Source organism: Haliotis asinina, chromosome 10 (genome assembly GCF_037392515.1).
Source record: "Haliotis asinina isolate JCU_RB_2024 chromosome 10, JCU_Hal_asi_v2, whole genome shotgun sequence".
In the NCBI taxonomy this organism is placed as follows: Eukaryota; Metazoa; Mollusca; class Gastropoda; order Lepetellida; family Haliotidae; genus Haliotis; species Haliotis asinina.
The window spans coordinates 23,881,656-23,909,645 of NC_090289.1; the positions used below are offsets into that span (position 1 = coordinate 23,881,656).

Genomic DNA, 27,990 nt, shown 5'->3' on the forward strand with positions numbered 1-27,990 from the left:
TTTGGTAAGGTAAAGAGCTCGTGTTAGAAGAAAAATTCCAAACAATACGGAATAAACATCACGGTTCACTTCACGCTGAACGATACGGTACGGAGAGATAAAAACACGTAATGTACTAGTATCTGATTGTGCAGTGTCAGGAATTTCCACCAGTTCACGCCGGAGTTCGAAGTACGCACGATCATCTTGTGTTAACATGGGACCAAGGAAATAATTACGTAAGTTACCACCATAACCTCCAACTCTGATTGATAGGATCGATCAAGTGTTAAGCATCAGAGATTCTGAGTTCTTGATGCTATTTGTAGCAATCACTGCCCTAACTTCCACTATACTTTTGGGACGCGAAATGCAAAGTGATCCATATCAAACATACACGCCTTAGCAGAGATTGATAGTATGAATAAGAACTGAGGTAAGTAATTATAGCCTTAGTAACCATCTTATGTACAAAGAATCAACGGTAGAACCAAAAGGTATGCAAATTCATTATTACTTATATTATATATATTATTGTTATATATTCATTATTAAGTACAATTATCTGATGGAACTACTTCCTGTAGATGTTACAAATATTGAGTAAGGCTGGTAACTTCTGGCAAGTAGTTCCATAGGAAACCTATACTTGGAAGACATCAATATGCATACCTCCTGGTTCTACAGTTGATTCTTTGGTTTTTTATTACTTATCTTAGCAACTCAGCCTGGTACAACTTGGTGTATTCTGTTTTAATCATGATATTTGTCATCAATGCACCTGCAAGCTTTACCAACAAACACGCTTCTCTATTGTGTTTGTAAGTTATATTTCAGTCCTTGTTCTACCCTATTATAATTATGCTTCCTGAAATGCTTGGTGTAAACAAACCCAGAAGGATCTTTGAAAAATAGATCTCTTTATTGTCTATAGTGGTGACAAGTATATCCTACAGATGTTGACACAGGGTGGTACCAAGGCTGGCAAAGGCAGGGACAGACACCTGTCTTTCTTCAAGGGTAACATGCACAGCACATATTCTCAAACATGAAGGGTTACCTTGTCAGTTGAAAGTGTGTGTGTGTCTTTCTTTCTCTCATTGTCAAACATGACACCACGTCACATATGTGGCCTGTATGCCTGGCTGCCTGGCCCATGTAACAGCTGGGTACATTGGTTGTTGCAGCACACTACATCAACAATACTGCCAGGGATGTACAAAGTTAGACACTAGATGGCATGTCTCCCTGGCTCAACAAACATAAGGAATAATATCGGATAATGTCAGCACATTCGTATGTCTCATTTAGTAGCGAAATATGGGATACAGAGGATATAAGATATCACAAATATCTGCTAAGCCAGTTACTGAAAAAATTAAATACCTTTAGGTAGTTAGGTCTGATATAGTATCATATACAATAATATATTTTGCAAACAAACAAATGTTAGAGTAAATTAGCAAAGTTTTAAAATCAATTTATTTTCAATAATTTTGAAAATAAAAGTCGGTCGGCATAAGTAACATCAAACCAATGCTAGAGTGTACTGCCTTTGCCTATAGTATCATGATCTGCCATACTGGCCATTGCTCAGTCCAGAACTAACATAACTTAATGGCTAAAATAACAACATATTGCACAGAAAACCAAGAATTATCGGATAAGAATAAAAACAGATGAAACATGGAAGATATAGCACCAAATTCATCACAATGATGAGATATCCAAGTAAATAAAAGAGCTATATCGTACATCCTGGTCCTGCAAATGGTTATCACGAGATGGCTGGGCGTTTGTGTTTGCGATGTGCACATCCCAACGACACTCATATCACATAGCTTCAATGTTGTAGTCCCTCACAGAGTAACAGGCTCATCCCTCAGAAGCTCAAGACACGATTCCATAGGAACACATAACGCAGCAAAAAATGCCCCAGGACCTTGCAGCCTGGTAGTATCAGCATCCACAGAAAACCAGGAGTGTAGGTCCACATCAGTCTCTGGGCAGACGGCACTTGGGGATTGTTCATACACTATTGCACTTGTAGTTTTGATGTCCAAATCACCAAAAGCCACAACCATAACATCAATTCCTCACAGATGTTTCACTTGGTAACAGTAACAGTTTATACATTTATGTACAGTTGCTCCAATATGCAATAAATTAAGCTTGGATTCATTTGTACATGGATCCCTTTGGCTTGTTAATGAACTTGTACTACTCAATGCAGTGTAACTAACTGCACAACAAACAGGTAACAGGTTATACACCATTTTAACATAGAATACATCACTGTATACACCATTTGGACATGTAGTATATTTCTGTTTATATCACATCTCACAGTATATATTATCTCAGTATAACAAATCAGTGGTTGATCCATGTTCCAAAATAACCATAAAATCTGCACACTGTGGGACTGCTGTCATCTAACTAACTAATGTTACTGCTAGATCGTTTGTTGTGGAAACTCAGAAATAGTACTATGACTTCAGAACTGTATTGTTTGCTTTGTGCTGAATGACTGATAGCTCGAACAGCTTGAAGGAATTCACTATTGTCTCCAGAGAAGCATTATTCCTCTTACCTCTGACAAATATGTGTATCAATACAGTTAGAGCAGTTTCAGAAACATACATCTCTATCTCCGTCTTGGTATTAAACACACAATATGTTTCTTTATCAACAGAGAATAAGTGTTAAAAAGATGAAAAACTTTACTAGTGTCATACGAGAGTTAAATAAAACATTAACAAGAAAAATGTTAGAGAGACAATATGGTCTGTCAAACAGATGAGTAGAAATGATATAGTCACACAGAATATCTACAAACATTAAAGTGTCATGTTACTTTTAACGTCAGAGTGTAATACTTCACTATCATCCAACCTGACCGGATGTCTTAAACAAAACAACGAGTGAAGTCCAATAAGTAAGACTGTATGTGTATATATACATAGCTATTTCTCTATGGGAGGATGGTCAGACCTGGTTCATACAGAGTTATGCCCCTTTCATTGGGTGAATGTTGTCTAAACAAAGGGAGACAATTTAAGAACAAGCTTGAGTTAGGATTATGCCAATTGTTCCAAATCAAGCCCACCATCTGTATAGGTTGTCGTCGGACCCACTGACAAGGGAGGTATTAAACTTCATTGTGTACAAATAACATGAACCCCAATTGCTTACAACTGCTTCAAACACCCCACCCCCCCCCCAACAAAACAACAAAGTGTTCACTAAAATATGCATCATCAATACTTCATGGGCTGATCATACACAATGTTCCTGTAGGATTTTGTTATGTTCCAAAAGGATTAAGAAATGTTCCTATAGGATTGTGTACATTTACTTTACACTACCATGTGTAGTGTAATAGTTTACTGTCAAGATCTGTGTTCGTTATCTCCATCTTTTGTCATGTCAAGTAATGGTATATCAAAACAAATAAATACCTACTAATTTAGTTGTATGCATGCTGAGGCATAATGATAAATGACTATTCAGGTAGTGAAATAAGCATTTAGATGACACAGAGGTCTGTGCAATGTGCTCACCTCCTGACAATGGGGTGAAAGGGACATGGTAGTAATCAGATTGTCTTTGGGCAGCACACGTTGCTTCCATCTTGCAGGAGCAAGACCTTGGATTCATTTCTGGTTAAACTAGTGACCACGCTGCAGAGTAGCTGTATGCATTCAAGGTGGTGGAGGAACAGAGTGCAGAAGACCAGTGAAGTTATGAGGATGTCTGACAAGAGATACTGATGTTTTGATACCATCATGCAAATCGCCTTGAGATGTATCCCTGAGCTATTCCTCAGTCTAAGGCACATTCACCCACTCAAAGTGTACACATGCCCACTCTGAGAACCAGCTCTGACTTAAAGTTCATGCGAGACTGAGCTGTACAGACGACATTCCTAGATGCAGGGGACATCGCAGCTCCTACAAAGAACAAAAACACAGTCAATAAATCATTAAAACGGCTGCTACTTGATACAGGAGGAACTTCCAACAAAACACTAATACCATACCTGAGGCACAACCAGAGTATTGAAATCATGGATTTAATGCATGCCCAAACCAGGATATATATTTTCTTCAAATCAATGGGAAATACATTTCCTTAGAAGCCTTTAAAATTATATATCTGAAATGACTATTACTTTAAATCAGCTTATCCATGCCTACAAAATGGCAGCATGCATTACAGAAACTGTCAGCACATGATTTATGCTGAAGTCAAGTGGGTATATATGGGTAAGAACACATTAAAATATCACAACATGCAACAGCAAAAAACCAACTACAGTGAAATATTGTTTCCTTTATTTCTACACAACATCAAAAGCAACACAATTCACAACAAACAAATGCAAATATTCTACAAAATATTGCAAGTTCTTTCTTGCACTCTTGACGTAATTAACATAAAATTAAAGCGTAGATAAATCCTGAATAAACTGTTGTTTGTTTAGGACTTTTTTCTTATAATACCAGCATTATCACTGAAAAATAAGACTCATTCCTAAATCTTAGCATATATAACTAACCTTATGTTGAAGAATTAACTAAACTGCTTACAAGTCTGAGCAAGAAAACTGAATGTGGTATTGTTGAAGTGCATGATGTGAACAGAAACGTTCTAGCCTTGTCTCCCATGACTGCACACCCCTTCTGCCCAAGTGTCAGTGCGGATTAAACGAAACCCTGTTAGTGTGGAAGCAAGTATTGTTATACAATGTCTACGTTCTATAAATGGTCTAGGTGAAACAACTGCCACATTTAAAGCTTAATTTCATATGAAACAACACTCTCAGCCAGTCAATGACACCAATGTCTCGTACGAATCAACCAGATTTTACCCTTTGAATGTTAAGGCACAGTTAACCTCCAGCTGCGAACCTCTGAAAGAAGCATGACACCATCAACATGTGATACACTCCTCCACATGATGAACACTGGGTGAGCACTGATGATCACATGGCCCACCTTTCTTACAAAGTGTATATTTTAAATTGAAACATTTACCCAAAATGAATTTCAAAAGAGGAGATAAATATGCCACATAAACATCAGTTAACAGTTCTGAATCCACAGGGTTCAACTGTTATCAGATGTTGGCAATCGTCCTGGAAATGACAAGAGTCTGTGATCATCAGCTCCCCAAACATGACAGTCACCACATGGTGTTTAACATAAACACTGTCCAGTCTGATGTATGCCACAACACCCAGATACATGTCTTTTTCATCATTTGGCTTCAGTCATATAAACAACTCATTACACAACCACACTCTGTTATGTAATCTCAGGAATTAGGTCCACAACTGGCATCAGGAAGGTGCCATATTTGTATGAATGCAGTACTGATTTAGCAAAGTGGTATGGTTTACAAAAACTGAACTTGAATCAGTCACTCCAAAGATGCAGTTTGAAAAGTTTGTGTTGTGATATGCATGCACAGAAACAGCATACTTAAACAGGAAGATTCTATTACACCAATACTTTGAATACAGCACAACGATGTTTCACACAAAATCATGAATTTCAATAAATAATAACAAAGAAAATCAATACTTTGAAAAATCACAACCTGATGGTGAATAAATGAATATAAATAAGGGCACTATTAGACTATTATACAAAATGAAACAAATGTCTTTGATGGTTCTTGTTACTAAGTGCCCATGACAGTGGACTGGTGATGTTATTGTTACACTATCCCACTACAGTCAACTGAACTTTTAGACAAGCTCTACCTTCTCTGGTTGGTGCCTTCTCTCGCTGCTCTGCCAAGTACGGCTCAGAGTGGTAGGGCTGGGAGTGGTATGTCCGCTGCACCACAGTCTCGGGCATCACAATATCTTCAGATGCACACTTCCGTAATGTCTTCAGTCGCTGAAGGCGATTTGTATTTGGCTCAAATGATGCCAGAAGTTCATGGAAACTCTTTGGTCTCTCTGGCTTTTCTAGAACTGCGCTATCACTTTCTGCTCCCCTCTCAGCTGATTTACCACGCTTTCCTCTACTTGACACAAATACTCTTTCCAAATTGTCACCCTCACTCATCCCACTCACATCTTTCATGATTTTCTGCTCTGGAACAGCTACTGTCTTCTCGGGGCTTGCAGCTTGTTTCTTCAGTGGGTGGACGGGAGGTTTTGCACTGGGAGATGTGGGAGTGGAAACCTCAGATGTTTCACTGCTCACAACTTTGTCTGAAACACTGACATCCTTCGGCATCTTAATATGCCCTAGTGTCTTTGAACCAATATCACTTTCTTTGGACTCATCTTTCAGATCCAGATCATCACCATCAGTGAAAGCTAAAGTCAAGTCAGGGGCACTTCGGGTATGAAGGGGTTTGGATTTCCTACTCTTTTCCTCATCACTTGAGCTAAACATTTCAACCATCTTGGCAATTCCTCGACCTATCTTGGCTCCTCGACGCTTACTATCTGAACCCTCTGCGGCCTCATTCTTCAGATGAGGGTGTCTTCCACGAAGAGTTTTTTTCATCAGTTCTTGTGATGATGTCTGGGTCTCCACTGTCCGCTGTTTTGGTGACCCATGCGGTGAAGGAGGCTTCTTCTCACCCACTCTAGTTGCATGGATGTCAAAGGACTTTTCAAATTTTGGAATTGATGGTGGTGTTCCTGGCTGCTTTATCTGAAATTCCACTGATGAAGTCGCTGTGGAAGGTTTCTGTGTTTCTGTGGCAACATCCTTGCGTAGAGAACGATACGCCAGGTCATCATGCATAATGTCAGCATCTTTCTCTGGCCTAAGTCTGAGATGTGACTGAGGTGGTGATGATTCCCTTGGCCTCAGGTAATCAGCTGTTGTGGGAGACACGCCTGTTGTTGACTGTGTTTCAGCTCGTGGGGTTGATTTGGATCTGGCTTTCCTAACAGCCACGTCATCATCCACTAAATCAGGATTCTTGGAGCGAAAACGGCCACGGGCCTTTCTGGGCGCTACGGCTGGGGGAGTCTGCGAGGAGCTGACTGACATTGCTGGCTGAGAGCTGCTTGTGGATGATGCTGCAGGAGACTTCAGGACAATTGAAACACTCTGACTTCGAGTTTCTTGGGGAATCCCACTTTGAGTCATCAACTTACTCACATTTGCTGACAAAGTCTGCCTCTGTGGATCATCCAAAGTACTACTCTTCTTGGGAATTGGAACCATTGCTTTCCCTGATTTCCCAATCGGAGGTTCTTGTACACCTTGTCGTGCTATCAGAGGTTCCTGTGTGACAGTCCTATGTGTCCCTGGCTGAATAACCTTGGCTGTTGTTGACACGAGGGCAAGACTCTTTCTGCCTGGGTCAGGACTTACTACAGGAAGATTCAAAGGTCGAGGAATGCCAGTTTTAAGAGAAGTTTTTCTTAGAGGTTCTGGACTGACAGGAATTTCTGGCTGAAATGTTATTGATGATACTGGAGACATCTGTGGAGCTGATATTTTCCTTACTGGCTCGGGACTTGGTCCTGTTTGAGGAGGATAATAGTTCAACTTTGACACAGCATTACCTGGTGAAGTCTGCATCCTGCTGGGTCCTGCTATCACAGCTGATGTCTGATTCACTTCATCAAGTATGGCCTGAAAAGACTTTGAGATGGCCTCATAGTCTGCTTCTGTCTTTTTTTCAGGTTCTCTGCTTCTAAATCTGTCTGGTTTTGCAACTTGGAAGGAGATACTACTGGTCTCAATCTTCTGCTCGGGTCTCTCTGTAAAACTTGGAGCCTGAAGTGGACGTTGGGACCTATAAGAAGGGTAGTCCCTTCTCTCTGCTCTATCCAGAAGGCTTTCATCATCCAGATTCAAACTCTTGTAAATGCGTTCCAGTTCAGTCAGGGCATCTGATAGTTTGGACTTTTTTTTCACATAGAAATCTTGGAAAGATTCATTACGTGATTCAAAAGATTTTGGACTTGCTGCTGGAGCAAACTTTCTAAGTGTCAGCAAAATTTTATCAAGGTTCTTTTCATCAGCTTTAACTAGTTTGGTTTTAATTTGATTTATCTTACTTTCAACATCTTTAGCAATTTGTCTTAGATCCTCCATAGACTGATTTACCTGATTAATCTTTTCTTCAGAGGAAGGCACATTGCGAGGTGGTACAGGCTGGGACTTCAGAGGAGCAGGATGGGTTACTGAGAACAAGGTGGGAGGCTGCTGGGAGCTTTGTGGTATGATAAGCGGAGGAGGTGGCTTGGGTCGTATACGCCCTGGTGACTTCGTGAGAAGCTGATCTTGTGCAAGACCAGTGTTAAGCAGCTTCTGTTTGAGTATATTAGGGTCAAGCTGATAGTTGCCATTCACAACATTGGGGTACTCCTGCATGCCAAGAACAGGCTGGGCTGGCTGCTGAGTGGCATATGTCAACAACAAACCTTGAGCAGCAGGAGCAGCAGTTGGACCAGGACCCATACTTGGTGCTGCCCCGAGGTGACTATCATCCCAGTAGCTCCTAGAAACATCTGCATATGTTCTAGGTCTCGAAGAACTTGTGATGTTCACCTCAGTGAATGAAGGACCTGGAGAAGACTTATGTGAGTCAGAGCTGTCCCCAGCCTTCCGTACTTTAGGGCTGGACTGTTTCTCCAAGGATGTTTTGATGTCATCTAAGACATCATCTAAAGCACTGGGGGCACTATATTTATCTACAGAAATGGTTAACGGTGTTATATTGGGTGTGTAAAGTGACTTTGACCTATGTATTCTGTCTCTAGCTGAGGTCCGAGGCTGGGTGGGGAGTGTGTAGCTCTGACTATGGGGATAATCAAGCTGATGCTGTCTAAAAGATAGGGGGTCATCTAAACCTGTTCCATTAAACATTTTCTCAAAACTTGTCATTTCCTCAATTTCTTTCCAGAAAGGGTCCTCAGAGAAGGGTATTGTTTGCAATGTTCTTGCTTTCACTCTTTCTATGCTGACCATATCTCCCTTGTTACTCTCCATGTTAGGAGACCAAACCTCAGTTTCTTTGATTTTATCTTCCAGGTCAGATATAAGTTTTGACCAATCAGTATCATCGTCATGTTTTGATGGTAACTGCCCTTGAAACTGACTGTCCGAATCTGGCTGGAAGTCCAGATCAAACCTTCTACACAAATCCTTCACACTGTCACTCTTAGCATCTTTCATTTCTTCCAGTTCTTCATAACGAGAAACACATTTTCCACTATTTGCATGCTTGGATGCCTCGATAGCTGGCTGTTTGTGAGCTAGCATTTGTTCTCGCAGTTCTGCTGCAGTCAATACACCACCAGTAGCTATCTGTGGAACTGGGGCATTATAGAAAGTGCTCACTGCACTGGTTGCTGTGTGGTACTGGGCACCTGACACTGGCTCTCTGATCAGGTGGAATAAACTTTTGGTCTCTTGTGCTATCATCTGAGGATCTGTGGCAATATGAATCATTGGGTCAGAATTAGATGGTTTCAGAGTTTGCAGGTTACTCCAAGTGAAGCTCTGGGCCACAGGTCCAACTGGGGATTGTGGTATCTCTAGTTTCTGCTCCACATATACTGATCTACGAATATTCCTTGGCAGTAGATCCTGTTCTGTCCTCTCTTGTATGGTTCCAAGATCAGGATCACTCCTCTTTTTCATGTAAGTTTCCCATCTGTTCACTCTTTCTGACACTTCGATATCGTAATCCACATCTGAAAACATACCACGGTCAAGATGAGGAATGTTCAAACTATCTGTGATGACCGCCGTGCCATCAGGCTTCAGTTGGTCTGCTGAACTAGATTTAGGATGCACATATGATGGATGCAGAGCACCCTCCCTGAATGCTGCTGGTATTGGTGGAGCTGAATTCAGCTGTGTGTCTGATTTAGAGAAGGCATCTCTAGAGATGTCACTTGTAGGTATAACTGACCTACTATCGTAGGAAAGTTTCCGTTCTGGGGGGATACCATAGCCTGAGTACCCTGACGAAGATGAGGTACTGTATCTCTGGTTGGGGGCAGTAGGGCTATTACCATAATGAACACCAGAATCAAATCTGTTCTCACTTGCGATACGAATATCCGCTGGTTGTTGCTTATTCCCTGGTATAGGGATATGAAACTTGAGTTCACTTCCAGGTTTTATGTGTGGTTGTGAAGGAATAGTATGGGTGGTTCTTTGCTGTTGGGCAGATGCATATGATGTAGGGAGGACTCCTGAATGTAGGGGACCTGAGCGTACACTGGTATAATGACCAGAACTCCTTCTTGGGTCTGGTAAACTGGCTGATCTGGACACTGGTGCAGAGACCTTCTTAGTACGTCCACTTTCTATCTCACTCTCTAGATACTGAATGTTGGACTCTATCAGTTCATCTAGTGAGTCATCACTATTAGCAGCTATATTAGCTCGTAACCTCCTCTGCTGATCCAGGACACTTTGTGAAGGAGGCCTATCTATGACACGACTGGTCTTTAACCGCAACTCCACCACCTCATTGAAGTTTGATGGCGATTTCTGTCCTAGTCCTTGACGAATGGGAGCATGAACTAATTCTCCTTTAGGTACCTCCATTGTCCCACTGCTTGCAGGCCTCATGAACACAAAACCATGGCCAACATTCTGGTAAGTAGTACCAGCCCCGAACTTTCTGCTATAATCCAGACCTGGAGACTGAAGCTCAGGTTGCTGGTTGCTACTCCCTTCATATATAGAGTCCACAGATGGCACACGTGGGCGGTCAAATGGCCGTTTGACCACCTCTGGGGAACTGTTGTACACAGCTGTCTTTGTGACAGGGGATCGAACCTCATTATGTTGGGAAAACCTGTTAGCATTAGCTGGAGCATCAGCCCTTGTTGATATCCCAGAATCAGAAAAACCCTTTGGATCAAAAGGCCGAATAAGAGGCTGTCTAGTTTGGCCACTACTTGTTTGCTTTACTCCATAAGGCGAACCATAGGCAGAAGATGAGGGAGCACCGTTCACGCCTTGGTAAGATGACTGTATGACAGAAGACCTTTGATTCCCTAATTGGTGGGAGGTCCCACCAGACCTGGGATCAGATGAACCATTCTGGAAGAAAACTCCTTGAGATTTGGGAGAGTAATTTTGTGTTGGACTTCCTGGTATGACTGCACTTTGTCTGAAGCTATCTGGTCTTGGCTGTTTCCCAAGGCCACTTTGAATTGCACGTTGTCTGAGTCGAGATATCCGTGACTCAGGAGTGTTCTCTTCGTCAGAGGTCATTTGAATGTCAATTCGTTTCCGCCTTAATTCTTCAAGCTTTTGGTATTTGTTCCCTTTTAAACTGCCCCCACCTCCACTGTCCCCCTTGTCTTGAGAACCATAGTACACAAAACTTTCACGATTAGTTTTGATTGGTGTTGGTATCCCTGTTGAAAACCCATTCTCACTGTTTGACTGGCGTTTGTCTATTTTCCCAGTTCTCTTTGTCTTCCTCATAACAAGAGGATTTTTGGTCCACACTTTTGTGTCACTGTCATTAGAGTCTGAGTCACTTCCTGCTGGTCTCTGAGCCTGCACATGAACCAGATTCCCATCATCGGATAAGGGTGGTGAATACCGTGACACCCGTGTGGCTGTAGAACTGTGAGTAACGGCCCATATTGGACCAACAATTCTCTCATTTTTCTTCCCATATGATGCGAAATTGTCATCCTGCCTGCCTTCTTCTAAAGGTTGTCTCTCACGAGTCACCCTGTTGGTGGGCCCCTCACTCCGAGACCGCCGTTTAATTTCTGCTTTGCTTGGCTGATCCCCTCGTCCTCCTTCATTACCTCGAAAGCGATCCCGTCTTCCCTGGCGCTGTTGGATGCGCCTTTCTGCCATGTTGTCCCCCTCCCTTTGCTGTGCCTCCGGGGTAGATGGACTCACCGGTTTGGATCCCGGCTGTTTACTAATGCTCCTTATCTTTTCATCAGCACTCTGCAAATACAGGACAGTTGGGTATTATTGTCAGGATGGTGTACAGCTATGTGATAAACATGACATAAGGTTATAGAATATTGTCAAGATGGAATACAGATATGTGATAGACATGACAAAAGGATATAGAATATTGTCAGGATGGAATACAGATATGTGATAGACATGACATAAGGATATGGAATATTGTCAGGATGGAGTAAAGGTATGTGATAAACATGGCATAAGGATGTGGAATATTGCCAGGATGGGGTACAGGTATGCGATAAACATGACATAAGGTTACGGAATATTGTCCAGAACAGAGTACAGGTATGGTATTAACATGACATAAGGTTATGGAATATTGTCAGGATGGAATACAGATATGTGATAGACATGACATAAGGATATGGAATATTGTCAGGATGGAGTAAAGGTATGTGATAAACATGACATAAAGTTATGGAATATTGTCAGGATGGAGTACAGATATGTGTTAAACAGGACATAAGGTTATGGAATATTGTCAGGATAGAGTACAGATATGTGATAGACATGACATAAGGATATGGAATATTGTCAGGATGGAATACAGATATGTGATAGACATGACATAAGGATATGGAATATTGTCAGGATGGAGTAAAGGTATGTGATAAACATGACATAAAGTTATGGAATATTGTCAGGATGGAGTACAGATATGTGTTAAACAGGACATAAGGTTATGGAATATTGTCAGGATAGAGTACAGATATGTGATAGACATGACATAAGGATATGGAATATTGTCAGGATGGAATACAGATATGTGATAGACATGACATAAGGATATGGAATATTGTCAGGATGGAGTAAAGGTATGTGATAAACATGACATAAAGTTATGGAATATTGTCAGGATGGAGTACAGATATGTGTTAAACAGGACATAAGGTTATGGAATATTGTCAGGATAGAGTACAGATATGTGATAGACATGACAAAAGGATATAGAATATTGTCAGGATGGAATACAGATATGTGATAGACATGACATAAGGATATGGAATATTGTCAGGATGGAGTAAAGGTATGTGATAAACATGGCATAAGGATGTGGAATATTGCCAGGATGGGGTACAGGTATGCGATAAACATGACATAAGGTTACGGAATATTGTCCAGAACAGAGTACAGGTATGGTATTAACATGACATAAGGTTATGGAATATTGTCAGGATGGAATACAGATATGTGATAGACATGACATAAGGATATGGAATATTGTCAGGATGGAGTAAAGGTATGTGATAAACATGACATAAAGTTATGGAATATTGTCAGGATGGAGTACAGATATGTGTTAAACAGGACATAAGGTTATGGAATATTGTCAGGATAGAGTACAGATATGTGATAGACATGACATAAGGATATGGAATATTGTCAGGATGGAGTAAAGGTATGTGATAAACATGGCATAAGGATGTGGAATATTGCCAGGATGGGGTACAGGTATGCGATAAACATGACATAAGGTTACGGAATATTGTCCAGAACAGAGTACAGGTATGGTATTAACATGACATAAGGTTATGGAATATTGTCAGGATGGAATACAGATATGTGATAGACATGACATAAGGATATGGAATATTGTCAGGATGGAGTAAAGGTATGTGATAAACATGACATAAGGTTACAGAATATTGTCAGGATGGAGTACAGGTATATAATAAACATGACATAAGGTTACGGAATATTGTCAGGATAGAGTACAGGTATGTGATAAACATGACATAAAGTTATGGAATATTGTCAGGATGGAGTACAGATATGTGTTAAACAGGACATAAGGTTATGGAAAGTTGTAATCATGGAATACAGACGTGTGAAAAACATGACATAAAGTTATGGAATAATTTCAGGATGGAATATATGCATATGTAATAATGCCGGAGTACAGGTATGTCAAAGACGTGACATAAGGATATGGAATACTGTATGTAAAAAGCATTTGTGAGGAACAAGTGATATTCAATCTAGGTCTTGACCACAGTCATTTTTGCAGGTCAAAATATTTTTTAACTGAATATTTTACATATTTATTGAGACGTATGCCAAACATACTGAAAATTGGAACGCAGACATAATTCTTAAAAAAAAATTCATAAACATATAAGTAAACAATACCCATATCACATACTGCTAAGGACGTTATTAACACAAATAATTGTGGAGAACAATATGAAATCAGGGACAAAGTTCAATGTAATAATGTGTAACAATGAAATAACCCAGGACCTGCCCAAATTAATAGGTAAATATCAGGCATTTCACTAGTGGGTGTGGCCGAACAAATTCTCTGATAAAATGCCATGGAATCAATTATGATTACTTATAACAAAAATATTACAACCATTCAAACAAAATATAGTAGAGACACCCATATTGAAGAAAACACAACAACAGTAACTGCTGGGAGCAATCTTTTGATCATGAAAGTAATAAATTGCTACCTCTGACTTGCTCAGTAATCAAAAGGTTCAAAGTCTGTTTGAAAATGTATTTATCAAGGAGATAAAACTGCAGCGAAACTCTGTTGCTTAACAGGTGAAACTGAAAGTAATGTTTTAAGTAAAGATACACTATTTATACAACACTGTTTAAGATAAATGTGAACTTTTTCCTTGAGTAGGCTGAAACAAAACAACTTTGAATAACACAAGGGCTGCCCCTAAACATGTGTAGGTTACACAGACAGAACACTCTCAACAGCCAGCAATCATCTAGTTATTGTTCTTCTCAGTAGGCAAACTACTATTCAGTACTCAATTGTTTACATCATCTGGTACTGTCATATAACATGAAAAAAAAAACATTCCCAAGTACAGTTGTGTTTTGTTTTGCAAGTAGTGTTTTTTGTCTAAAACAAATCCATGTTTTCGTAACTTCTGTCTGTTTAGCCAATGAACTAAGACAGTTACACATGACTAATATACATACAAGTCAAACTCATGCATTAATACATGCCCATCTGAGGATGTAGTGCATAATTAACTGATACTGACTTACATTAATTTGAAATGTGACATCTTTACCCCATATCCATTATTAAAACTGGTTTACTTTCTCTTCACAAATAATTTACATGAGGGCTACACCTCATACTTCGCTTCTAAGATCAAACTAGACAGATCTGTGTTATATATACAGCACAGCATTCAAGAAACTATGATACAACTCCAACATTCCCCTGAACACAGTAACAGGTCGCTTTCCTCACGCCTGTGCTCAACTCACGCTGTACAATCCATCGTGGTTCCTCCCAAAGGTAAGAGAGATAACACTTCACAGGTAACGGTTCCTCAATATCCAAATTCCTGAAGGAGGTATCTATCACTGAATCACTTCAGCAGAAGCAAGTATATATGCAGGTAGGGTGTTCCTTCAGTGTCTAGACCCTAGGCTCTCCATGTCTTCTAATCAACCCTCATTACACTAGACTCCCTTTCTAACTCCATCTTGGATCAAATTGAGGATCATCATCTAGGCTGCTCCCTCACATCACCAGTTAGTTTGAATCACCTTCCATGGTTGTGCCAAGCCTGGCTAAATTTGGAAGACTTTCTTCAGAGGGTCTAGAGGGAGGGTCATGCTCAGCGCCTACCACACTTGTACACACCTGGTGTTAATTGCTCCATGCTCAATGTGGCATAAAATACAACTTGTCTGTTTACCTCTTATCTTATTGTAAGTCTCTTTGATATGATACGGTATCTAATGTACTGCATATATACAGCATGAATAACACTGGAAATATGCTTTCCGCTGCCAACAAATACCTTAACAGCCATTTACCAAACTATGAACATGAATAACAGGAAGAGGGTACCATTATGGCCTCATTGCACTGGACTGAAAACATGATAATAAGGCTCTTAGCTGAAAACAATATAACTGAGGCTATTGATTGAAAACACGATACTAAGGCTCTTGACTGCATGCATAAAATTAAGGTTCTTCACTTAAAACATGATATTAAGTCTCTTGACTGAAAACATGAAATCAAGACTCTTGACATAAACATGAGATTAAGGCACTTGACTTAAACATGATATTAAGGCTCTTGACTGAAAATATGACATTAAGGTACAAGACTGAATATATGACACTACGATACCAGATTGAACGTAAGTCAATTTTGTAGCAGACTGTTCCTGGCATTATTACATCTTATTAAATGTATTCAATTAAGGCACTAGATTGATTGTATGACATTGTGGCACTATACTGAATATAAGTCATTACTGCACTCCACCGATTTGGGGATTTGGGCACTTGATTGAATGTATGATGCTAAGGCACTAGATTAAATACATGAAGATATGACATTAAAACACTTGAATGAAGATGACGCTATAGCACAAGACTGAAGTTATGACATTATGGTACAAGTTAAATATATGATATTATAGCTTTTAACTGATTATGGCTTTATAGTATTTGATTATATATATAGTCTGGTTCATAATTATTGAGAATTTTTCTTCTTACTTTGAGCTATCCTAACACCTCAACTGATTCACTGATACTTAAAACTAAGTAATGGTATAAGGGAGGTAACTCATCTTGGCCTACTGAGTATAGTACAATTAGAGTTACCTCCCCTGAATTTGTAGCAGACGTCATTTTCCTCAGCACTGTCAACAATGTCTGCTGAAGATAAAAGAAGGTTGATTTTTGAGTTGTGTAATCAAGGAATTGATGATGTAAATACATTGGCAGAGAGAACAGGAACTCCTCTTTCTACTGTGTATAGGATTTGGAAGAATTTTAAAGAGGGAAAGGATTTTGGGCATCAGAAAGGAGCAGGGAGACCCAGAAAATTGGACTTCTCAGATCGCGTCCGGCTGGGAATTTTAGCGTCTAAAAAGCAAAGGGCAAGCATCTCCAACATCAGGTATGAAATGATAGAAAGGGGATCAACAGTTGTATCAAAATCTACAGTTAGAAGAAATTTGATTGATCTTGGATGGGAGAAAAAGACTGGAATTCCTTCTCCTCTCATGAAACAAGAACATAAAGACAGGCGTGTTGAGTGGTGTTTGGCACATGAAAACTGTGACTGGGAAAATGTGATTTTTACTGATGAAAGCTCAATATGGGTATATCCCAATAATGTGAAAATATGGACAAAGTTTGCGTCAGCACCGTTGTATCAACGACCTAAATACAGCCCAAAGCTTCATGTATGGGGAGGGATATCCTTATTAGGAACGACTCCGCTGTGTGTGTTTGAGGGAAATCTGACAAGTCAACGCTACACTAACATATTAGATAATTTTCTCCTTCCAAGTGCACATGTGTTTTATGGAAATGACTAGATTTTGCGGCAAGAAAATGATCCTAAACACACCGCAAAACATGCCAAGCAGTGGTTTCAGGAGAAAAATGTGACTGCATTACCATTTCCTGCATATAGTCCTGACTTAAATCCCATTGAGAACATTTGGGGGGTGATGAAGGAATGTGTGAATCAAAAGGGGTTGACAAAAATTGAAGACATGAAGAGAGAAGTGGTCCGATACTGGGACAGCATAACTCACGAGACACTAACCTCTGTGATAGGAAGTATGCCTACCCGTCTTAGACTGTGCCGTGAAGCTCAAGGAGACTTGATAAAATATTAAATTGTTACCTACACAACATGTAAAGGTCACTTCACTTTCACAATACATTCAATTTTATCTGATTTGTTCTCGTTTAATAATATGAAATGCTTTAGCTATTCTCAATAATTTTGAACCGTACTGTAATTCATGTTGCTACAAAACTGAATATGTGACAAATGGTAGTTATTTTCATGACAGTTGTAACAGGTTGTTGAAGATGGAAAACTTACCAGCTGAAGAAATTTTAAGTAGCTGCTTGAATGTAACAAAGAGAGGTTGATATTTACCGTAGGCCTTGACATCATGCCCAGTACAGATGAGAGAAGTACAGGCACCCATTGTGTTCCAATCAAGAGACTCACAACCCCTGACTCAAATAAATTTCAGAAAACATTGTTTGTCTGAAAATGATCAATTGTCAACAGAAAACGACTTCTAAAGAATGGACTGCTGCAATGACAATTATCATTAACAGAGGATACTGATGCTGTTATGGAAGTTTACTTTCCAATTTTGGTGATTTTCTATCACTTTTGGTGTATATGAGTTCAGTTTTGATAATTTGTTCACTGTCTGTTTGGTAGGCCTGAGCAGTGGCGCCAGGGAAGGTTCACCCTGACCAGACAATGCTGTCAGAAGTCGCCTGCATGTACAGGGATCAGAAATGTGTACATCTTTACACATACAGGCTTCAAACAATGGTTCTAAATCAATGGAAATGACGTGATTCTTCTTCCTGTTTTCCAAGCATGCATATTTGTCTGCATGACTTCCATTGGTGGTGGAGTAGTCATAGCAATGCTGAGACTCTGCATTCAGACAAGTCTCTAGCAGCCTTCCACTGCCAGCTGTTCCCCTATAAATAGAACCCATTCCAAGCCAGTAAATATAGGCCTGCATGTATGCTTGCCTATATCCCTCTCACGAACTATGCTCAACAAGCAACAAGTTTTTGTGCACCCAATACCCACTTCCTATCTATTGAAATTGCATGCTGAAATACTGGCCAGAATATTATGCATTAAAGGATCAAGTGCCTGGAGAAGGAAAAGTGATAGAGGAGCACTGATTTTTACCTGCATAATGCTAGGATAGACAGCATCTGAAATTTGCATATATATAAATATACCATGATATGACTAAAACATAAACTGTCACAGATAAATACAATATGTCCCAAGAACAAGAGTGACACAGTGTCAAGTGCATAACTGAAGATCGCATTGTCTGCTGTTTTAGACATACTTATTCAACAAGTTCCAGATGATTAGTGAGTGAGTGAGTGAGATGGGTTTTACACAACTTTCAGCAATATTTCAGCAATTTCATGGACACCAGGAATGGGCTCGAGATATTGTACCTAGCTATCTTACCTCACACATAAATGTCATTTTCTGACTGGTTAATTCGAAGATTGAATAACATTTAATGTTACATGCTGGAGTAAGCGAGTGAGTTGAGTTTTACATTGCTTTATGCACTATTCAGGTAATATCATGGTTGGGTGGGGATACCAGGCTTCACACATTGTACCCACATAGAGAATACAACCCAGGCTTCTCACTTGGCTACCCCACTGGCCCTTTTGCCTGCTGGAAATGCCATACTGTGGCAGTTCGTTTGGTACTTCATGCTAGTAGTGTTTGGGTTGTTGCCTAACTCTGGTACTCCATATTATGTTCCAATACCTGTGCTTGAAACAGTTCAAAATTAACATTGAGGAGTTCAGTAAGATAAATACGTATTTTGTATGTATCCTGATAAACCCTCTACTTTTATTTATGTACTTCAAGCCATATACCCCTCTTGAGTAGTGAACAGCTGATATTGTAATGAATTGAACCCAGACCTTCACTGTGAAGAGCAAACACTTTAGCTATTAGGCTACACCACCCATTCAGATAATGACCTAAATGTCAATTAAGCAGCTACACAGTGAATTGTATCTCCACTCAGGAGATTGTTCACAATGCTGTCATCAGTTCATCCACACTTCATTCCCTGGTCTATCACTGGGTGTTAGAGTATGATAATAGCCTATGATGCTTCTGTATGTCAACATGTTTGTGTTGTGCCTCACTATCCCCTAACTGAGTAATGACGGGGATTATTCTGCCTCATGAGCTGACAGTCATACATCACAAGACAGACATGCTCCATTACACAAATGATGTGTTGATGAAGGAAGACTAACACGTCAAACACTGGTAAGACAACAGCATTCCTATTGTATTCCCAGGCAGACAGGTGGCTCAGAACCAATGTACAATTATTTCCACTTTAGCAAGTGCATATTTTTTAATGAATGAACTTACCAAAATACATCATGCAATCAGATTTCTATATTTCCTTCTGCATGTAATACTTTTTTGAGTGGCATATTTAGAAGCTGGGAAGTACAAACTAGACAAATTCTATGGATATAGTAAAGACATTGTTATCCACTAAGGTTGTCCATTTTCTGCATATAATGCTATTTACTTTACTTCATGTCAGTTTCTGTTGAAGTCTGTGATGAATGGAAGCGTGTGCTGGAGCTGAACATGTCTAGTGTTTGTCTTAGGCTACATGGAATGTATCCAGAGTGGTTCTCACAATCATGTTAGAGTGATTTGTATGTCTCTGTCAGTCAGCCTAAATACCACAGATGTGTTAGGAAGTGACACAATTACCTCTGTGTGCCCAGCTGACTAAGCAGTAAGACCATCCCTCCCTTAGAAGACTACACAAACCATGATTTTACATATACTGAACAACATTTCCTCCTCAAATACACAACTTATTTATCTAAACATATACAAAGATCTGTTGATTATTTGTACAATGCAACTGTGTGGTTGTTTCACAAGATGCTTACTGTACTTATTTAAATGAGCCTTTCCTTGCTACAATTGTGCCTCCAGATCCAATTATTTCACTAAAAGTCAGCCCATGTATCTGAACTGTAGCTGAAACCACAGACCACATACATTACATGCTGAAATTATTCAAATCTGGAAACTGACAACAATGGGAACTACTACACTATTCTGTCTAGCAACACCCTGGAGCTGCTTGTCTTCTGCTTCTTACACGAACAATCAAATGAGCTGTGAACAAATTATCTATCCCTCTAATGCCTACATGCAATCAAAATGTAACTTTATATTTTTCTCAAACCATATTATTTACATAATTTCACTCAGGAATGAGTGTTATTGGAACAGAGTGCTAGGATATGTTTATGAGAAAGAAAGTTGTGCTATTTTAACACGTGCACTGGCACACTTGTGGATGGATGCACATGATTTGCTGGAGAGCTCAGTAGGTGAACTTTGGGAAGGGGAGATTAGATATCTGCCTCCAGCACCAGGTGGCCACACTGATAACACATGGTACAGCTTCTCATGATTCAGGAGAAATTAGGTGAAGTAGCATCATCTGCTCAAAAGAGATATTACCATCCATCTTCCTTTTCTTACAAGTTGTCCACAACATTGCCTCCCTTTCTTCTTCTATTCTACCAAGTTCCTCATGATGGTGTTCACATATGTAAGCATACTGCACACCTGAATATCTGCCTCACCGTTTCTGATTGGCTAAGCACACTTCTATTATTTTCAGTCTACCTCACTTACAAGCGAGGTACATTGCAATTACTCTGCTGCCAATGGCAACTCATTCAGCATGTTGTTGTGGTAGTACTTTTTTAATCTCAAATAACACTGAATCATGCAAATTACTGATCGACTGAGGTAGGGAGGGGGAGGAGGAGGAGAAAGCTATAAATTTGTTTTTCCTTGTGTCATCTTCAAAATCTAGTGATGGCTACAAAAAGATTTGCTTCACATTCATAAACATAAACAATCATCAACCCATGACCAGTAAACAACTTATATTGTATCCATGTGGGGAATCAAATGAGGGGTTTCAATGTGAAGAGCGAACACTGTAACCATTTGGCTATCCCACCATCCATAGTTATTGAAGCCATTAGTCCTGGAATAGAGCACTATAGAGGATATAGTACAGATGGAGGTGGGGTACACAAACTGATACTGCCCCTCAACCACCAAGTTGCTATGGATACCAGTCTACATACAATTTGGGAGATTAGTGGGCAAACAGACCAAATACTGCTACTTCACCAACATGTTGCTATGGATCCCAGTCTACAGCTGGGGAGATTGGTGGGGCAAACAAACAGATACTGTTTCCCCACCACCATGTTGCTATGGATACCATCTACAGCTGGGGAGACTGGTGAGGCAAACAGATACTGTTTGTCCACCAATACATTGCTATGGATACTAGTCTACAGCTGGGGAGATTGGTGGGGCAAACAAACATATACTTATCCAACTGACAAGCAGGTGGCATGGCTGAACATCAAGACTGATGGGCAATGTAACAAGAAGACAAAATAAACATTTCTAGCAGAATGTATCTCTCATGCTCCAAGTTTCCTTACAAGTCGGTGCCCTGAATTTCCATGCATCATCTTCACATTTCAGTACTGAGGGTGTGTAATAAAAACAACACCACACAGACGCGATGAGCAATTATAAGCCATATATTTGTAAATTTGTATATTTTTTCTATTCCTTGAAATATCTAAGTAATAAAATGCAAAACATGACATTTAAAACAAAAAAGACATTACCACTTTTCCTGCAAACACACTTCCCAATTGTTCTCGTTTATGATACCAAAATGAAAAGCTGAGGTATTTGGTAAATGGCATAGTTTCCTACTCATTTGTAGCCATGACATACATGTAGAGCATGACAAGAGTCCGATCTTTGTAAAAACTAGTAACTATAAAGCACTAAATGAACAGGAATACATTCGACACAAATCTTTTGTAGAAAAAGAATGCATGTGCATCTAACACTGGCACGTGAGACAGAGGATTTCTTCCCTTCCACAAGCTTCCACAAGCTTCCACAAGCTTCCACAAGCTAAGTCTCCTGCAGGAGTCTGGTATGTCCAGCATGCCAGCACCTGACCTATACACTTCCTTGGCTTCTTCCACAATCATCTGACTTTAATATCCTGCACCAGAGCTGCCTCATCACCTCAAGAATATGCCAGCCAGTTTTCCTAAAACACTATTGCCATTTTCACATAACATTGAAGCTACATAGCACTTCATGTCTGTGTAGGGAGACATTTGACACAAATACACATGCATTCTTAACACATGTCTTACAATACCAAAAATGTCATATCTGCTAGTAAGGACATTGCAGGTAAATTGACAACACATGACCTGGTTTAGACTAATGCTTAGTCTCTGGATATATATAATTTTGATAGTAACAAACTAACACATATAAATTGAAAAGGAGCTCAAGCAAGACCAGAGGTTCAGACGTGGGGAAATCTAGACTTGTTTAAGTTAAGGCTTTCGCATGGCAGAAATGGCTTGGAAGTAGGAAAATAATCTGGTTCAGGGATTGTGAGACAGACTAGACCTGGTTGTACATGCATATCTATCTTCAATACCCTGTCCCATGAGGGTGTCTTGTACAACAGAATATCTTCCCTTCTATACCCAACACAGTGCTATGTCGAGGAAACCAACACATGGCTCTGTCTGATGTAGTCACTCACATGCACACATGACAGTGATTTCCACCAGTTGTACCTAAAGCTGAGAGCACCTGTCCATGTTTTTCTTGTAGCTGTTTCAGAGTGGCACCTTTCAGTCATACTGTCTGCCATCTGACTTTCACAACACAGGCTGCTTGTGTTCAGTGTGACTCACTCTAATCTCAACCACCCCTGCCATGAAAGAGACACCCAGTCAGTGAAGGACATGTCACATTGTGCTATGCAATATTCGGGATGGATCATAGCATACTGTTGGGATTAAACCCTCATGTTTGAGGTCAAGGAAGTATCACCTCTTGTCCAGTCAGCCCATTCATGTCCAAGTCTGCATTCTAGGCTCACAGACTCTGTTGAAATTCCGTGTGTAGTTCAAAGGAAATATTCTCCAACATATGTTCCAAATCTGATATTGTACCTTTCTTCTAAATATGTCAGCGTTCTTTTAAAGAATAATTGAGTTTTTGCTATTAATAATAGCATTTATCAGTAATCAGAACACATCCTATCCCAGCCCACACACCAACTCTATAAAATATAAGTCCAAATAATGCCCAAATTTTGCCATGTGCTAACAGACTCAACAGGTTAGGCACAACTTCATATAAATGTATTACATTACACATGTATTGCAACAGACAAGGACCATAACATATGATTTACATTCCACCAGCCGAACCAGTTTGCCCTGATTGCTCTAGAGAAGGATCTACCAGAACACATGACAAGTAAGTAAGTAAGTAACTAAAACTCACCAGGCCTGAAGTCTCATCTAAGAAATATTGATGCCACCATTCATGGATTTAGTCTGCTGAATGAAATGACCCAGTGCTGCACAACATCTCTCTCTGAGGTAATACAAAGCTATATCATCCCAATGCACAACATCCTGTATTCCCAAGGCTCTTGGATCAAAGCTGATTACTCCCTGATACTCTTCCCCATAACACTGATAAACAGGAAATATTGCAATATGCAGGGTAACTTCTTATCATCAATTGCTTTGCAAACACTTCTGGAATTTATTAAACAAGCAAAAATGTGGAATGTTCTTATGCTGCATCTAAACTCATTTGCCTTTCTCATTTGATTCATTAAGACTAAACCCCCTGACTGAGGCAAATATGTATGTAACAAACACTTGGCTTTGGTTTATCAAGTAGTCCTTGAACATGTGCTAGTACAAAACAGATCTCTTGTACAAGGGGTAAAGAGGGGTTCTCCATGTACAAGTAGTGCAAGAGGGATCTCTCTATTTATAAATAGTACAAGGATCCCTTTGTGCACAAACTGAATCTCTTCATGTACAAGTAGTACAAGACACTTCTCTTCTCTAAATGTACAAGTTGTACATAAAGTGGTACAAAAAGTTTATCTCTATGCACACATATTACAAGAATAGTACAAGAAGGATCTCTCCATATTTACAAGTAGTACAAAAGTGATGTTCTCCATGTACAAGAAGTACAAGTTGGATATCCCCATGTACAAGTAGTCCAAAATGGATCTCTCTGTGTGCATTTAGTACAAGAGAATCATTTGTGATAATCACCATTCCAGTGAATATTCCTATTCCAGTTGTCATGGTAACCATTGCTATATACATGCACACAAACAATTCTTAGAGCTTGAGTTCTACTTCACTGGTAACCTGAATTTTGATCCAGCACCTGAGAATGCATCCATACAAAACAGGGTTCAGTTACAGATCACAGTATGTATCTGTATCTGCACACATGGCCTCTTATCAACAGAATACCATCAGAGCTAGCTTCGTCTAGAAAGCCAAGGCGGCCATCCTATGTAGATCCCCGCATAACAAGCATATCGGCATGTTCAAGCAATGTTTCCTTGATACATTTCAGACTATAACATAACTAGACATAAATGACAGACAACTGTAGCAATTCATTAGATGTTTCAGAAATTCTGAGATGATATAAGACTAATGTAAATGTTTTAGTAAAATTCACCAATGGAGTATTTAGAACTAGTTCTGTTGTCACATGTATCAAGAATCTTACAATTTCATTGGCTAATACATATGGGAGAGCAATGAATTTCAATGCTGACGTTAGAATAGAAAACTGACCCAACAAGGTTGTGTCAAATCATCTCAGTGACCTTGAATGTTGACTGGTCACATGGTCACTGTTGACCTTGATAGCAAACAACATGGTGTCAGAAAGTGGCATGGATGGCTGAACTTTCAGAAAAAGATACCATTCAAATGTTTGACAACATGGAAAAGAGTAACAAAATGTTACATAACAGACAGTTTAACTGACATTCTGTACAAAAACAGACTCCATGCATGGTCTCTTCACAGTCAGGACACTGACACATGACCAGTGATGCCAGGTAGTCAGAAATTGTTTGTCTTCTGTAGGCACATGCATAGAACTTGACTGAATATTGGAATACAAATCATTATACATGTATACAAATCATTCCATTATCTGCTGGACCAATACTGGCCACTGAGTTATACACGTAAAGCAGAGGGTACGGTATGAGCTGGCTGTAAGCATGGAATAAGTTGTATCACTAGGATATATGGGGTTTTAGGTATCTGTGTTGTTGCATGTGAAGGTTATATAAATATTTATACATACCTGTATGGTTTCTATACAACTTCTTGTGTGTGTTTGAGAATAAAATTTTGTTCTGTTTGGCACAAAACTGAGCAATGATGCTTAAAACCACATTAACAGGTAAAACAGTATAACAGTCTAAACTGTCTCCTTTGTATAATGTACATAAAAGTATATGCATTAGACATGTATCATCATGCTCAAAAATTCATTTCCCTCCTAGATGGGATCTTTAGTATTTCAAAAAGATCATTAGTCTGTCGGCGAGATCATAAAACAAAGATATCTAAGAAATCCCATGCAGGTCTAGAAAATGTGGCAAGGCTAGATTTCCACCAGTCAGAGCTTCTTTTCATTATATATATATTGTCACTATTTTCTGTAAAATATGTTCATTTCAGAGACTATCTATTGGTCTACAAGATCATATGAAGTGATATGATCTAATTCTTACTTGTATGTGATATCAGCTCATTTGCTTCCTTCAGCCTGCCTCATCATTCATCAGTCACAATGTGCATCAAACTTTCACATATTTCAGTTCCAGTTCCAACAGATTATCTGAATATATCATTCAGTTACACTGAACAGATCACACAAAGTTCAACTACACAGCATAAACAATTGTCACTCAAGCACAATGTACAACAAACTGTCCTACTGAGGGACTGACTACTCACTTTAATACACCTGAGTATTTCACATCTCCTTGTGAATGGCATTCCCAGACATGTGATATAGGTCAGCAGTAAATGGGGTGTATATAAGTAATGATAATGAGGCTATCAGCCATTTGGGTTCCTAATAGTGGACTATAATAGCAACAATTACAATGATCATTATACTGCTACCAACGATGCCTGGGTATGGGATGGAGCTGGGGACTGCTTTCATTATGTACTGATTCTTATCCTTCCAGTAAACCTGTGAAATTCTACTAGTGTAAGACCATGGAGGTTGACTGACAACTGTAAACAGCCATGACATCAAACTCTACACAATTATTCACAACAAGTAATAGTTTCCCTCACCTTAACCTCCCATGACAGCTTGTTACACAGCATAAAACAATCTTAAATTTATCAGAGTATCACAGTTTTCTAATCTTCTGTGAATGATATTAACTTATGATATTGGACATAGCATATCACTGTTATTTAGTCTGTTATATCTAATTGATTATATACAAGTGTGTAAAGGTGTTTATGCCATATCCAGATGAGAAGTAAATGTTTACAACACAGCATAGTAGGGGATAGCAGTTTGTTACTGGGCAATATCCCACATCCATCAGTATATCCTTCCTCTGCAAGGTCCAGCATATGTTTCTAGGGTACCTTAGCACACATGTAAACATAACACAAAATAATAAGGGGCTAATTACATTTTAGGGGCATTGGCAAAATAAATACTGGGGTGTCTGCTATATTTAGAGGAGGTACAGGCAGGATGCTACTGGTGAAAGGTGATACCAGTGATAGGCAGATGGTGGAATAATGGCCAGTATGACTGCTAGAGGAAGGCCAACTCACCTTGAGTAAATTCAGTGCTAGTTTCTTCATCTTTAGGAGTTAGACTGTGTGTCCGTGGACTGTATGTATGGAGTGGTGTTAGCAGTAGGACATTAGAGTTGGCCAGAGGAGGTAGTAAGCTACAGCTCACGAGTAGCCTGCCACTGCATTCCTACATCATCTGTTTAGTGTTCTGTGAGAGGACATAAGCAGGGGTGGGAGGCTGGGCCAGACTGAGGCAAAACAAGGCCAACTTTGTTTTCCTTTCACTAGGATGATTGCAGCTTGAGAATATTCACATATTTAAATCAGGAAACTCACTGAATGTGATTCCTTAGATAAGAGCAGCATACTATCTTTTCAGTGGAGCCTGTTCTCCCCACTGGAAGAGTCCACTGCGGCTCCTAAGATGGTACCTAGGCAAGATGATCCCTCATAGGAGATAGGTGCATGGAGGGGGGCAGATGTGGGGGTGATGGCGTGGGTGGGGGAGATGGGGAACTGGACGTCTGATAAACCACTTGTAGAGGGGGTTAGCTTTAGTGCTTCACCATGTACTAAATTGCCAGCACATCAAACCATTAACAGTATGGAGGCAGTCCCCCTCCATCACACACCCCTCTCACTGCTGGTCCAGGTGCTGCTCACATCAACATGCAGCACCAACCGAAGCAGCTAAGGATACAGATATCAAAACGATAGATCACCAGTTGGAGTAACCTCACCCTAACACCACCATATATTCAGACAA

General features: G+C 39.8%; 1 protein-coding gene across 1 annotated transcript; it reads right to left on the reverse strand.

Annotated features, from left to right (window-relative positions):
* Positions 1–882: 882 nt before the first annotated feature.
* On the reverse strand, positions 883–27,382 carry LOC137254668 (uncharacterized). Its single transcript, XM_067792512.1, has 4 exons — positions 27,261–27,382; positions 5,750–11,903; positions 4,853–4,894; positions 883–3,932 (listed from the first exon to the last, which is right to left on the reverse strand). The coding sequence occupies exons 1-3, from the start codon at positions 27,288–27,290 to the stop codon at positions 4,863–4,865; spliced, it is 6,216 nt and encodes a 2,071-aa protein (XP_067648613.1). The 5' UTR covers positions 27,291–27,382; the 3' UTR covers positions 883–3,932; positions 4,853–4,862.
* Positions 27,383–27,990: the final 608 nt, after the last annotated feature.

Coding starts and splice junctions, on each gene's coding strand:
- LOC137254668 (XM_067792512.1), bottom strand. CDS start 27,290: ATGAAGAAACTAGCACTGAATTTACTCAAG. Junction 11,904..27,260: donor TAGCACTGAATTTACTCAAG/GTGAGTTGGCCT, acceptor CTGTATTTGCAG/AGTGCTGATGAAAAGATAAG. Junction 4,895..5,749: donor GAAGGCACCAACCAGAGAAG/GTAGAGCTTGTC, acceptor TGCTTCTTTCAG/AGGTTCGCAGCTGGAGGTTA.